Genomic DNA, 13,574 nt, shown 5'->3' on the forward strand with positions numbered 1-13,574 from the left:
CTTGTCCTCCATTCTACCTGTCAGATTGGAGGATATCATCATCTATAGGCCATTTCTGGTGGTCCAATGTCAGAGCAGAATGGCCATAGGTCTGGGTGGGAACACTGTGTTCTGTTCCCAGTGTTAGTGACTAGGGCTGCCCAGAGGTGAAGGCATGCTCACCTATAAGTAGTACCCCCTTCAGTATTGACTGTCCTGAGGATTATGGTTCCTTCACTATCCAAGGCTTGCTTCTTCAAAACCTTATCAGTGCACAAGAATATTTTCTTAGTAGACAAAATTTGTGTCTGTGTTCTCTGCCAGCACAGATTTCAGTCTCTTCTTCCTAGGGGAAATCACTAAAAACCAATCAAGTGCCCAAGCCTAAAGATGTCACACTGACATATGCAGATATAGGAGAAGAGACATAATTTGTTACCATATTTATCTCCTTTTCCCCTGTTCCCATCTCCTTCTCCCTTTTCCTCTTCTTTTCCTCGCCAGCCCCCTCCCCTCCCCTGCCAACATTCAGGTCACAAGGAGCTAGTTCTGAAATCCATGCAGTGGAGAAGGCCTTTAGGGAAACATAGAAGTTCCTCCAGGACAAGGCAGCCTTTCTTACGTAGAAAGGCTTCTCCTTTGACTGCAGAAGCTCCAGCGCCCCTCATCATGCTCTGGGCTCTGCTTCTATTGTTGTATTTCAAAGGATCTGGGGCAGGAGCACTGTTGACGAACACTTGGCTCAGTGTACATTTTCAATGGTGTCTTCTCAGGAGGGTGGAACAGAACTACTCATTTTAGCCTAGGCAAGGCTCCTAGACAGCCCAAATCAACTGATTCTGATGAGCTGATTTCTTCCTTACAGGATGAAGAAAATCATAAGGGAAATCTTCAAAGGTAAGTGTAATATGAAAATAGAAATTATATATATATATTATATATATTACAGATTACATATATAATATGAAGATAGAGAAAAATAAACGTGTCTTCCCATGGAGCATTTGTATATAAACACTTAAATAATGGTTTTTTAATTATTCAATTAATATGTATTTTTTTAGGATGAGCAGCAAAAAGCCTAACTACAGTTGTATGTATAAAGGACTGCTAAGTTCAGTGGGTTTTGAAAAGTCTGTGAGAAACCTCTCTTCATGTGAAGTTTGGAGAAATGCATTTTATATATTATAGATTTCACTACAAGTTTTTCTTGATAGTAATCCCGCCCCGCAAAAATTGCATGGCGGCTGATGGTGCTGGTGTTGGTTACATACCAGTTTTCTTATTGCCAGTCTTGCTCTCTCTAGCTTTACTTCTTTACTCTAACTGAATACATGTTTCCACTACATGTAACGTCTCAGGGATTTGCTGTTTCCACCACTCCTCGCCCCTGATTTTCTCATGAACGTGGAGTGTGTGAATGACTGTCTCTTGCCCATTCTGAACATCAGATCCATATAGCCCCTAGAGCTACCTGGTACTTTTCTGTCCCTCGCTCTGTCTTTCTCTGCTCATCCTCAGGTACTTAAAAGGCAACACCTGAGGGCTTAGGCTCCAGTTGCTTCTGCTTCTCACTAGCCCCATTATGTTGCATTGGTTGGCAAACTGGTTTTGTTTTTGTTTTTGGTCGTGAGGCCTGAACTCTGGGCCTGGGCTCTATCTCTCAGTTCTTCAGCTCAAGGCTAGCGTTCTATCAGTTGAGCCACAGCACTACTTCTGGCCTTTTCTGTTTGTGTGGTGCTGAGGAATCGAACCCAAGGCCTCATGCATACAAGGCAAGCGCTCTACCACTGAGCCACCTTCGCAGCCCTGCTGAACTTTTTTGATGCTCAGTTTTCAGCTTACATGATAATGCACATGTTCCTGATATAGAAGAATCAGTGAACAATGATTAGCTTTTGTCCCCTACTCATGTCAGCAGCCTCAGTGTCTGGGTCAGGGTCAGGATTACCTTCCTTTACCACCTAGCCTCTGGCTTTGCTATTTCCAGTAAGAAACATCTTACTTAAGCTAGGTGCCATTCGCTTATGCTTGTAATTCTAACTAGTCAGAAGGTTGAGATCTGAGAATCACAGAAGCAGGAAAGACCATAGACACTCTCTCTCTCTCTCTCTCTCTCTCTCTCTCTCTCTCTCTCTCTCTCTCTCTCTCTCTCTCTCTCTCTCCCCCCATATATATATATATATATATATATATATATATATATACACATATATATACACACATACATACATATATAGTTGTAAAGATACTGTACAAAGGGGTTACAGTTACATGAGAAAGGTAAGGAGTCCATTTCCTATTGAACATTGTTACCCCCTCCTTTGTTTTTCCCCTACCATCGCTTTCCTCCCCACCTCCCTGGCCATAGATCCTTATCTCCAATTTACCCCTAAAAAACTGGAAGTGGAACTGTGGCTCCAGTGGTAACCTAGCCATGATGAGATTATAATATACTCACTACCTTACATATGTACTATAACCCCTCTGGACATCACCTTGACAATTAAATTTAGGGGGGTAAAAAAACAAAAGTAATGGACAGCTCCCAGGTCCTGATTTCAAACTCCAACACTGGCATCAAAACAACAACAGCAAAATATAAAACTAGTACTTATTTCTGTTAATTTCAAAAGTAATCCATGCTTGCTGTAAAGTGTAAGCAGCATCAAAATGTCTGAAATGGAAAATGGAATGGTGCTTCCTGACTCCTTTTCCCTCTGTTTCTCACCATTGGGTAGGTTTCCTCCATACTTCTTGCTTCTGTATGTGCTTCCAATTCTTGTGGTCTTATTTTGTTTGCTTAGCCAATACTAAGGTAGAAGCCACTCTTTTCTCTGATATTTTCTGTGCTGCTATGTCCAATTGAGCCCCAGAACATGAAGACCAAATCTGTATCTGCCCCAGGTCCTGTGCACTAGTGGTCCAGTAGATGGCTTAGAGCAGAAACCCCATTCTGGCTTCCTCGTCATATACTTGATCTCAGATCTCTTTGGCAGTCCTGGGCTGGTGTAGAACCCTAGGAAGCTTCCCTTGGGAGGCAAGGGAAACATTAACAGGTCTCATAAGAAACTGGTCACATTTTGGAGGCAGTGAGTCTGTCCAACTACCCTCCTACCCCACTCCAACTAGAAGGCTCCAGGCCACAGTTTCTGTTCCCCAAGTTATTGGACATAGCCAGTCCCAAGTCTCCGTGCTGATCCCTTCTGTGGCCTGGTAGGTGGATAATCTGTCTGACACTTCAGCCACCCCCCCAGCCTGACAGATATGCATCCTAGTACCTCTGTAGTGGCTGCAGGACAGGGGTGCAGGGTGTAGGGAAATTCCATGAATTTCTGTTGAGATGAATCTATGGAACTGGTACTCACATTGAAGGAGTGGACACCCAAACCATGTGCATCAGGCAGCCCTTAACATGCACTGCTTCTTGCTTTGGCTTATCTCTTTACCCTTCAGTTGTGCTCACATGTTTAGGGAAGATTTTCTCCTCTTTGGGACATAATGGAGGAGCACAAACAGCTACCCCAAAAGACTTGATCATAAAGAAGGCAGAGAAAGCAAGCTGTTGGTAAGTTTGGCAGGGCCAGATAGAGTTGTCTGAAATATTATGTGATACACTTCCTCCTTTTTCTCACATCTCCCAAGTGACCTTCCAAGCAGTAGTCCTGTAAGTGCATAGGGGACCAGAGCAAGGCTGGCCAAGTGAACAGAGACCTCAGATTGTAGCTCTGTGCCACATTCCCTCTTTCTGCTCACAATTTACTGTAGTGAGGGACACGGAATGTTCACATCCATCAGATGCCGGTAATTAGTAAGTCACAGTTGGCTGCAACGGAGCTGCTCACCGGGCATGGAGAGCCAGGGCTCACCCAGGAGGAAGTGTGATGGTTGTGCAGCTCACCTTCTACTCATTTCCTCAGCAGTTGGGAGCCGACTGTATTAAATCCTGACCAGTGCAAGCTGAAGGGGAATACCTGTAAGGGCTAGGTGGGGCTTCCTGGTGGCTACTGACACCCTCTGCTTTCGGCCTTTTTCAGAGCCATGTCTGTGTCCTGCATGTCTGAATTCCAGCGTCTCATGGATGTTTCTCCCTTCCTGCCTGAGAAGGGCCTGCCACCTGCCAGCAGCAAGGAGGATGTCACCCCACCCTTGTCTCCTGACGACCTGAAGTACATTGAGGAGTTCAACAGCAAGAGCTGGGACTATACACCCCCTAGGGCTGGGACTGAAAGGCCTCAGGACCTCTGGGCAGATCGGACCGAGGTGGGGAGGGCAGGACACGAGGCCACCGCAGAGTCTTTCCCCGACTCTTCCTGGTATCTGACCACAAGTGTCACCATGACCACAGACACTATGACCAGCCCTGAGCACTGCCAGAAGCAGCCCCTGCGAAGCCACGTCCTCACTGAACAATCTGGGGTGCGCGTGTTGCACAGCCCACCCACCGTCCGCAGGGTGGATACCATTGTGACAGCTGGCAGTGAGGTCCGGAGCCGGCTGGACCCTGAAGGTCCCTTTCCCACAGGCAGGGCCAGAGGGGGCCTGGGAGATGCCAGGGGGGGCCATCCTGAGCCCGGGCTCAGCAGGTGGCCTTGTGCTACCTCCAGACACCCCAGAGACTTCACGGAAGGGACTCTCCGGCCCCTTGATGGCCCCCTATGCCCCTCTATAGGGTTTGCACCCCCACTGCACAGCCTGGATATGTCTAAGAACATGAGTGATGACATGAAGGAGGTGGCCTTCTCCGTCAGGAGTGCCATCTGCTCCAGTTCCACCGAGCCACAAGTCAGGGACATGGCCTGCCAGACCAATGGGTCCCGGACAGCAGGGACGCAGACCATCCAGAGCATCAGTGTGGGCCTGCAGACTGAAGCCCTGCGTGGCGGCGGCGTCACCAGCAGTCCCCACAAGTGTCTCACGCCAAAGGCCGGGGGCGGCACCACACCTGTGTCTTCTCCTTCCCGCAGCCTCAGGAACAGGCAGGTGGCCCCTGCCATCGAGAAGGTGCAGGCCAAGTTTGAACGCACCTGCTGCTCCCCCAAGTATGGTTCGCCCAAGCTGCAGCGGAAACCCCTCTCCAAAGCAGAACAGCCAAGCAGCCGGGCCTCACCAGGGTTGGTCCAGAAAGGGTACAGCGAGTCAGCCTGGGCCCGCTCCACCACCACAAGAGAGAGCCCTGTGCACACTACCATCAATGATGGCCTTTCTAGCCTCTTCAACATCATTGACCACAGCCCTGTGGTACAGGACCCCTTCCAGAAGGGGGTGAGGGCCGGGAGTCGGTCTCGCTCAGCTGAACCCCGACAAGAGTTAGGCCCAGGCCAGGAAACAGGCACCAATTCCCGAGGACGATCACCTAGCCCCCTTGGGATGGGCTCAGAGACGTGCAGAGAGGACGGGGGAGAGGGCACACCAGTGAAGCAGGACTTGTCTGCTCCTCCTGGTTACACACTCACTGAAACTGTGGCCCGGATTCTCAACAAGAAGCTTCTGGAGCATGCCTTAAAGGAGGAGAGGAGGCAGGCCACCCATGGCCCTTCCAGTCTTACCAGTGACAGCCACACAGGAGACTCAGCCACAGCTGAGCCAGGGTCCATGGAGGTAAAGAATGCTGAATGGCCACACCCTTTCCCCCCAGCTCTTCATTTAGCTACTGGGCATGTGGATGGGACCCAGGGTGAAACCTGGGAAGTGATTTCAGGAGTCCCTGGAATCCATGATGGTTTACTGTACTCTGGGGAGAAGCAGGGTATACAGGAGAATGAGATAGGTCGAACCACGGACCCTAACACCTTGTGAAGACCAGTCATTTTCCTGTCCTCAGAAAAATCATGGAGGGCATGGTTTGATCCAGGCTTTCTGTCCTTTGGTATCTGGGCCTACACTTGGGGCATAGTGTACCCTCTTTCTGCATGACTAGGAGCATGGGAAAACTAAGAGAATGTGAAAAGGGAGTGCATGAGAGTGAGTGTGAAAACAGCATGTGTTAAAAGTGTAAACTGATTATCTGAACACTGAAAAATGAGTGTGTGAAAGCTGTGTGCATTGAATGTATATGAAGAGCTGCATGTGTGAAGACTGAATGGAGTGTGAACTCTGAAAGCTAAGCAAGTGTGGAAACTGCATGTGTGAAATGAGTGTGTGAACACTGAAAAATGACTGTGAAAGCTATGTTCACCAAGCATATGTGAAGATGGAATTGAGTGTGAACACTGAAAGCTAAGCACGGATGAAACAGCAAGTGTGGAAACTGCATTGTGAAATGAGTATGTATGAAAACCATGAATGTGAGAAATGTGTAAGCTCTGAGTGTGTAAAAATTGCAGGTGTGTGTGTAAACTGCATGTGTCAGGTTTTGCATGTCGCAGATCTCAAGTAGGATTATTGAAAGGAGCTATAGAACATCTGGGCCACATCAGGAGCATGTGTCTCATGAGGAACTACTACTGTATTTGGCATGGACCCAGTGTCAGTATAAGCCAGCAGCTGGCATCTTAGTATCACCTTCATTTCAAGGAATCCCCCTTGCATTAAAATCAGATGAAACAAATGGGCGCCATCAAAATCCAGCCTTTGTGCAGAATGATGCTGACTGTTCCCTTGACATTGTTTGAAAGTCAGTCATTCCTGAGTTTTATCCATTGCGTATCCCCACACTGGTGTCACACCTCTGTGGAAAAACTTCCATTTCCACATCCAGGATGAAGTCAAAACTTCCATTTCCACATCCAGGATGAAGTCTGACGGTGGTGACAAATGAACAGCTGATGTTGATCACCCAGGGAGGTGGCTTCCCTGTGCTGACTGGACAGTGCATGCCTATACACATGCCACCTTCCAGGAGCCCAGATGAGCCCGAGTCACATGAACATTGTCCAGGCCTGGGTGGGCCAGCTGACAGCCAGGTTCAGAAGAAGGCAGGACAGCAATAGGGCTACTGCTGGGCCATACTACTGCTTCCCTGTCACCCCCAAGCAGCCACGGCTTGAGCAGTAAGGAGGGATAAAAAGGTGTATTCATGGGTCACCTGATCACACATTTCCCATGGCACAAACATGGTGGGTAATGTTCCCAGTCCAACTTACCAGGGAATATTTAACTCAGAACGCAGAGTTTCAATCTTAATTAGATCAAAGTATGCCAATTTGCCAATGGCATATTAATATGGTGATTCCATATGATTCTAGCTGATTCAAATATAGATGGCATATGGCCTACTGTCCCTAAGAGCTGAGCCTTAGTGATAAAGTCATTTACACCCTGTCTGAGCCAGACAGAAACGGCTAGGTAAGGCATTTCAGGTAAAACTGGAGACATCTTTGGTTACCCAAGTCCTAGGGAGCCCTCAGGTAAGTACTTGTGCCTTAGATCATTTTGTATATCAGTACACTACTTTTTTTTAATTTAATTTAATTTTATTTGTGAACATACTGTACAGAGGAGTTACAATTACATGGGCAGGATAATGCGTTCATTTCTTACCAAGCATTGCAGCCTCCTCCTTTGTTTACCCTTCACATCCCTTCCCAGCCTCCTCCCTCCCCCCCATCCCAATCCTTCTCCTTCCCCCCCTCCCCCCCCACCGACGTTGTAAAGCTCGTTTTGGACATGACAACTTGTACTTCTCATTGTTGCAACAGGTCCACCTGTATCCTTAAACAACTGGTTTTTCCCCATCTCCTCCACAAGTTATACTGACATCAAATATAGTGAAAGCAGGGGTTATACTGTGGGGGAGGGACATACAAAGCAACAAAGAGATAATCTTATAAATGCGTTAAAAACACATGCATGAAAAAAAAACATTAAAATTCACATCTAAGGGTTCATTTTCCTGACATCACATTATCTGACCTTTTCCGCTTGACTCATACATATACTAGATATTACAAATAAGGGAAACCATGGGACCTATGTTTCTTTGGGCCTGGCTTACTTCACTTAATAAAATTTTTTCCAAGTTTTTCCATTTCCTAACAAATGGGGCAATGTCATTCTTTCTGATGGAGGCATAGAATTCCATTGAGTACACTACTTTTTTACACCTCTGCAGAAATCAGTGAAAACTAGAGCTGTGTCCTAAAGCATTATTACCTGGCTGTGTCAATTTTTTTTTTTTTTCAGATTGAACCCAGGGTCTTTTTTGTGCAGGGCCCAAAGCCTTATGTGTATTGTATGTTTTAGGAACCAAAACTTTCAGTCACTGAATGAGTATGTAGTAATGTAAAATAAATAGCTCAATGACACCACAGTGGTCTGAAGATGGTCATGTTCATGCACAGCAGCTTTGCTTTTGCCTTCAGCAGAGCATCGCTGTACATTTTTTTTTCTCTTGTGGGGCTTAAACGCTGGGCCTGGGCGCTGTCCCTCAGCAATTCAGCTCAAGGCTAGCGCTCTACCACTTGAGCCACAGCACACTTCCAGTTTTCTGAGTGGTTTATTGGAGATAAGAGTCTCACAGATTTTCCTTGCCGGGGCTGGCTTTGAATCATGATCCTCAGATCTCAGCCTCCTGAGTAGCTAGGATTATAGGCGTGAGCCACCGGCACCTGGATTCACTTTACATTTTTGTCTCTCTTGTGTTTGCCAGCAGTTGGGGGGGGGGGGGGCTCAGCACCTGCACAGACTTCCTGGCAATGTCTCAGTGCCATAGGCTTTTCCCTTTCCTGTCAAAAGCTAGCTTGTTCTAGATCCCAGCAGAATTACTTCGTTTGAACTGACTTTGTATATTAGGTTCCTTGAGAGGCACCTCGCTCCCACCCTCCATGAGACATCAACACTTCTAGCTCAGCTTTCCCAGCCTACGTTGTGTGGGATCCCTCCTAGACCTTTGCTCAGAGATCTTGAACCCCAGGGGACATGGGGGACAGGAAGTGTGCCTTCTCACTTCACTGTCATCTCACCAGCAAGGATGACATGGCCTAGTGTGGCATTGCAGAGAGCAGCTGTGTGTGAGGGGAGAGGGGTGACACCTAAGGGGACATTATAGCACCAACAGTAGGAGTTCCATGGCTGTAAGCAGTGCAGCCCCTTTCCAGTACAGCAGTAGGGCTGCTCTCTTGCCATGCCTGGCAGAGACAAGTGCTCAGGGCATCTCAGGAAGCCTGGCACCAGCAAGGGAGGTCTAGGGACTTCCTCACGACTCTGTCTTCCCTCTGCAGCTGGTGGTGGTGGGCAGGCCGTGGCCTGAGCACTGAAGCCACCCTCCCACGCTCTGTTTTCTCCTGGTGTCCCACTCTCTGTCACCACTCTAGATGTTAAACTTTGATTGCTCTCTTGTTTTTAAATACCCTTTCCAACTGGCTTGTTTTTCTCTTCTTTCTGTCTGTCCAGAACCAAACTGTCTTACTAACTGCCCCGTGGGGACTCTAGTCCTGCCCACCTCACGCTGTAAGTGCCTCCTTCCTTCCAAGCTGTCCAGAGTCATGTGTGTAACTTGTCTGTCTTGTGCTTGGTGTCTGACATTCATCATCATCTTGGCACATTCTCTCCATGAAACCCTCTACATTGCCTCCAGGAGCAATCTGGCAAACCCAGACTCCTCCATTTGCCCTGCTCAGTGGTTGACTGCTTTGTGGGAAGATACTGTTGAGACTTCCTCCCTCCTGCAGTTTGCAGGGGTGTTGTCTCGGGCATAGGGGTCTTGTCTGAGGGCATCTTGTAGCCTTGCCTCTGCAGGCACCTAAGCTCCGACCACTCATCCACATTTAGGAATCATATGTACATTGCCAGGTGCTGGAATTATGTTCTGGGAACTTTTCTAGTTTTCTCAAGCATACAATTCCCAATGCATCTCATCTCAGATGAGACTATAGGTGACAGTTAAGTGACTGACAAATATTGGTCAAATGAATAAAGATCAAAGCCATCCCTTCTCTCAAACTCGAGAGCCTGAATTGAATGATTCAGAAGGGTCTATTTGACTTCCCACCAAGGATAGGCACCATGTAATTCGTCCACGGTCTTAACCCCCAAATTGGATACAGCCTATATAGTCAGCTATCTGATAAAATGTGTCCCTATGCACAAATGCAGAGGGTGTGGGAAGACCATTTCCAGACGAGCTGTGAGATCAGTACAGGGCCATAGGCCCATGTGAGCCCTGCAAGGGCCTCTGGGGAAAGGCAGCATGGCTTGGTTATATGTACAGGCAATTGCTAGTGACTTGGAGAGGGGTCCCCAGAAGCCCTTCAACCAAGTGGGGGTGGCAGCTAAATGAACTTGTAATGGCATTCTGAGCAGTGCCCACCACCTATGCACACAACACTCAGCTCCACTTACAGTACTGAGAGAGAACACACACATGCCCCAGGCCTGTGTCCTGTCGCCCTGGCTTAGTTGGCACCTGTGGTGTGTTAGCCAGGACTCCAGTCTGGTGCTCACTGTCCTATGCACTGCTCCCATAGAGTGCCAGCCCCAACAGAGGCAGGGGCCCTGAAGGAATGATCTCCAGTGGCAACATCCCTCCTCCTGACCACACAAGCCATACCACCCTACCCCATCGCTCATCAGAAGCCTGTGGACCCATGCTGCTCTTAGGTTATACTGTACTTAATCATCTCCACACATCCTCTGCCATGAGCCATCTTCCTAAATAGCATTGTTCACCCATGTAGTACTGTCATCTGTCTTTCCTGCCTTTCATTGGTCCCTGGTTCAGCTCTCAGAGTGGTCTCTTCCATTGCTTGCCATGACTCTCTAAATCCTCCAATTCACTTCCTGACTTTTGTGAGTCCTCATCCTCTGTCATTCCTGATGTGCAGTAACTCTTGTCTTTCAGTTGTATGGTGCTCTACCATTTGAGCCACATCTCTACTTTCAGCTTTTTGCTGGTTAATTGGAGATAAAAGTCTCACAGACTTTCCTGCCTGGGCTGGCTTCAAATCATGATTCCCAGATTTGAGTCTCCTGAGTGGCTAGAATTACAGGTGTCAGCCACTGGTGCCTGGTTTTGATGTTCTTTTAATTATAGGTGACTGGCATTGTGGCCAAGTGTGTCTCATATGATGAATGCTCAGAGCATTCAGGTGTCTGGAACATGGAATCACAAATGCACTTTGATACTAATTTGTCAAAATGCTGCTATATTAAAGAATCACTAAAGAAAACTAGACCTCAATTAAAATTTCTGCCTGCAGCATTTTTTTTTCATGTTGTGGGAGTTTGTTTAGCCTACTGCCAGTCAGCTTGGAATAAACAGTAGCAGAGTTCGTTGTAAGATGAGGCTTGTTGTGAATATAGCTGACTGAAATCATAGTCTCTGTGAGCCTCTAATAGACTAAAGCCCTGCAGGACCAAAGGATCCTTCAAGAGACCCAGTGATGGCTCCACTTAGGTGTGACTATGATGTGGTGGCCACAGTTGCTTGCCCTCTCTTGTATGTCCAGCCCAATTCTGGAGAAGCTCTGTGAGTAGGCCTATCTCACTGGTTTGCCACATTCTGATAGTAATTTTTCCCATTCATATTCATTCATATTCAGAAGTCGCCCATAGTCTCTTCCATGTGACTTGCATCTGTTGGGAAGTATGCTGGGAGAAATGATGCACTGGTGAGACTGCCCTGTCAGTAACACTATCTTCCCTTTCTTGACTCCAAAGGAACTACCTTGTTCTGCACTAGCACCATCCCTAGAGCCCTGCTTCTCCAGGCCCGAGAGACCAGCAAACCGTCGCCCTCCATCCCGGTGGGCTCCACCTTCCCCCACTGCCTCACAGTCTCAGTCACCCGGAGACCCAACACCCTTGGAGGAGCACCCTGACGAGGATCCAGCAGAGAAGCCGCTCCCGTGATGCAAAGCTTGCATGGATTATCACAGAATAATTCACTGTGATTTGCATAACCACACCCTCAGCCCAAACTAAACTCTGCCCCAAAGGAGAGATGTGATTTTCTCAAGGTGGAAGAACGTTTTCAATGAACACACAGCTGCTGAATGTCCAACCCAGGAGACTCAGATGTTTCTAGAATGAAACAATAAATGTGCCTGTAATAACTTAATTTTTTTCATAGCTCAGAAAACTATTTTTGTCTCCATTTTTTACACCACAGTATATTAAATTAAAAGGTAAATAAGGTATAAATAGATTTAAAATATAAGAGTTTTTAAAAATGGACACTTTTAAGAGATACTGAGCACCCTTGCTGTCAGTCCTGACTGCCTCTCATATTTGCACTGTTCTGTTTTGATTGGGATTATCTCTATGTTGAATTTAGGATGTTTTAAGTTAATTTTATTTTGTCTGTGTTAATGATTTTGTTTTAGGAATTAAAAAAAATGCTTCAGACTGTCTTATTTTGTTGTAGTGGAAAAGCCATGAAGCCAGTAGATCAGAGAGAGATTCTACAAGCTGGAGGGGTACAGGTCAACGATTTTGAGAAGGTACAGAGTCCCCAAGTGGGCATAGAAAATTTGCTGTGTGGTCCACACCACCAGCTGCACGTCTTCGGGTGCATGTACATAACGCTGCACTGTCCTTGCGCTCACCCACCCGTGCACTGTCTGGTCCACTGTAACCCGTTGTGAAGTCCTCGTACTGTACTGTTACTGTTGGTCCCCTTGCATCGATGTGACAACAGCAACATTTTACAATTATTGTTCAAACATTAACTGGCAATGTACAGTGTTCACTCAACATTTTCTTTGTAAAGAAAAGCACTACAGGAATCCCGAGGATACCAATGGAGACAAACGGTGCCTCAGAAGGTCAGAGACCATATGAAGTAGAAATAAAGCCTTTACAAGCCAGCAGCACAGTGTTGGGTCTTGTGTTTCATGTGGCCACTTTTCTGGGAAGCATTTTGTGGCTGAATGACTGAGAGAAAGGAGAAGCAGTGTGAGGAGGAAACAGGCAATGTGTCATAGGGCTGCACTCTTTTTTTTGGGGGGGGTCCAGTCGTGGGGCCTGAACTCTGGGCCTGGGCACTGTCCCTCAGCTCTTCAGCTCAAGGCTAGTGCTCTACCACATGAGCTACCTTCCCAGCCCCAGGCTGCACTCTTGTGTGTGCAATGAAGTCACTGTTTTACTAGACTCTATGACAGGGGCATGGTAGAAATAAGCTTTATTCTCATTGCAAAATGCAAACTACAGAAGGACTGATAAGGTGTAAGGAAGCTGGTTATCTACTAGCCCAATGTGGGCAGTATCAGTTCTCTCCCTCAAGAAAGGGCATCTACCCAGATCATCAGTCAGGATGTGGGAAAGACACTTGCACGTCCATGTTCATTGCTGCACTATTCACAATAGCCAAGTTACGGGAACAGCCCAGATGCCCTACAACAGATGAGTGGATTACTGAAATGTGGCATATAAACAAAATGGAATTTTACTCATCCATTAGAATAAGATAAGCCATTTGCAGGGAAATGGATGGACCTAGAACAAATCATGTTAAGAGAAGTAATCCAAGCTCAGAGAGATAAATATTGCATGTTTTCTTTCATACTTGGAAGTTAAAGCTGAAAGAAAACTGGACTTGATAACCTATACAAGGCATCGTACACAGACTAAAAGAGGATACCCTTAGGGGAGGAGCACAAAGGTGTAACTTCTCTGAACATGTAAGATACCATCTATTGAAAGGAACTCCCGGAAAT

At 46.9% G+C, this 13,574-nt stretch overlaps 1 protein-coding gene across 11 annotated transcripts in view; it reads left to right on the forward strand.

Annotated features, from left to right (window-relative positions):
* Nucleotides 1–12,728, forward strand: part of Mtcl1 (microtubule crosslinking factor 1) — a 132,754-nt gene extending 120,026 nt beyond the window's left edge. For 8 of the 11 annotated variants that reach the window (XM_070029569.1, XM_070029575.1, XM_070029570.1 and 5 more), the window contains 3 exons: nt 845–876; nt 4,017–5,580; nt 11,578–12,728. In XM_070029569.1, the coding sequence (XP_069885670.1) occupies nt 845–876; nt 4,017–5,580; nt 11,578–11,769 (1,788 nt within the window). In that variant the 3' untranslated portion in view covers nt 11,770–12,728. Of the gene's footprint in view, nt 1–844; nt 877–4,016; nt 5,581–9,312; nt 9,370–11,577 lie in introns of all 11 variants that reach the window. The other 3 variants (XM_070029576.1, XM_070029580.1, XM_070029581.1) reach the window with 1 other exon arrangement.
* The last annotated feature ends 846 nt before the right edge of the window (nt 12,729–13,574 follow it).

The sequence above is a fragment of the Dipodomys merriami genome, unplaced genomic scaffold (genome assembly GCF_024711535.1).
Source record: "Dipodomys merriami isolate MVZ:Mamm:240054 unplaced genomic scaffold, mDipMer1.0.p SCAF_2, whole genome shotgun sequence".
Classification (NCBI taxonomy): Eukaryota; Metazoa; Chordata; class Mammalia; order Rodentia; family Heteromyidae; genus Dipodomys; species Dipodomys merriami.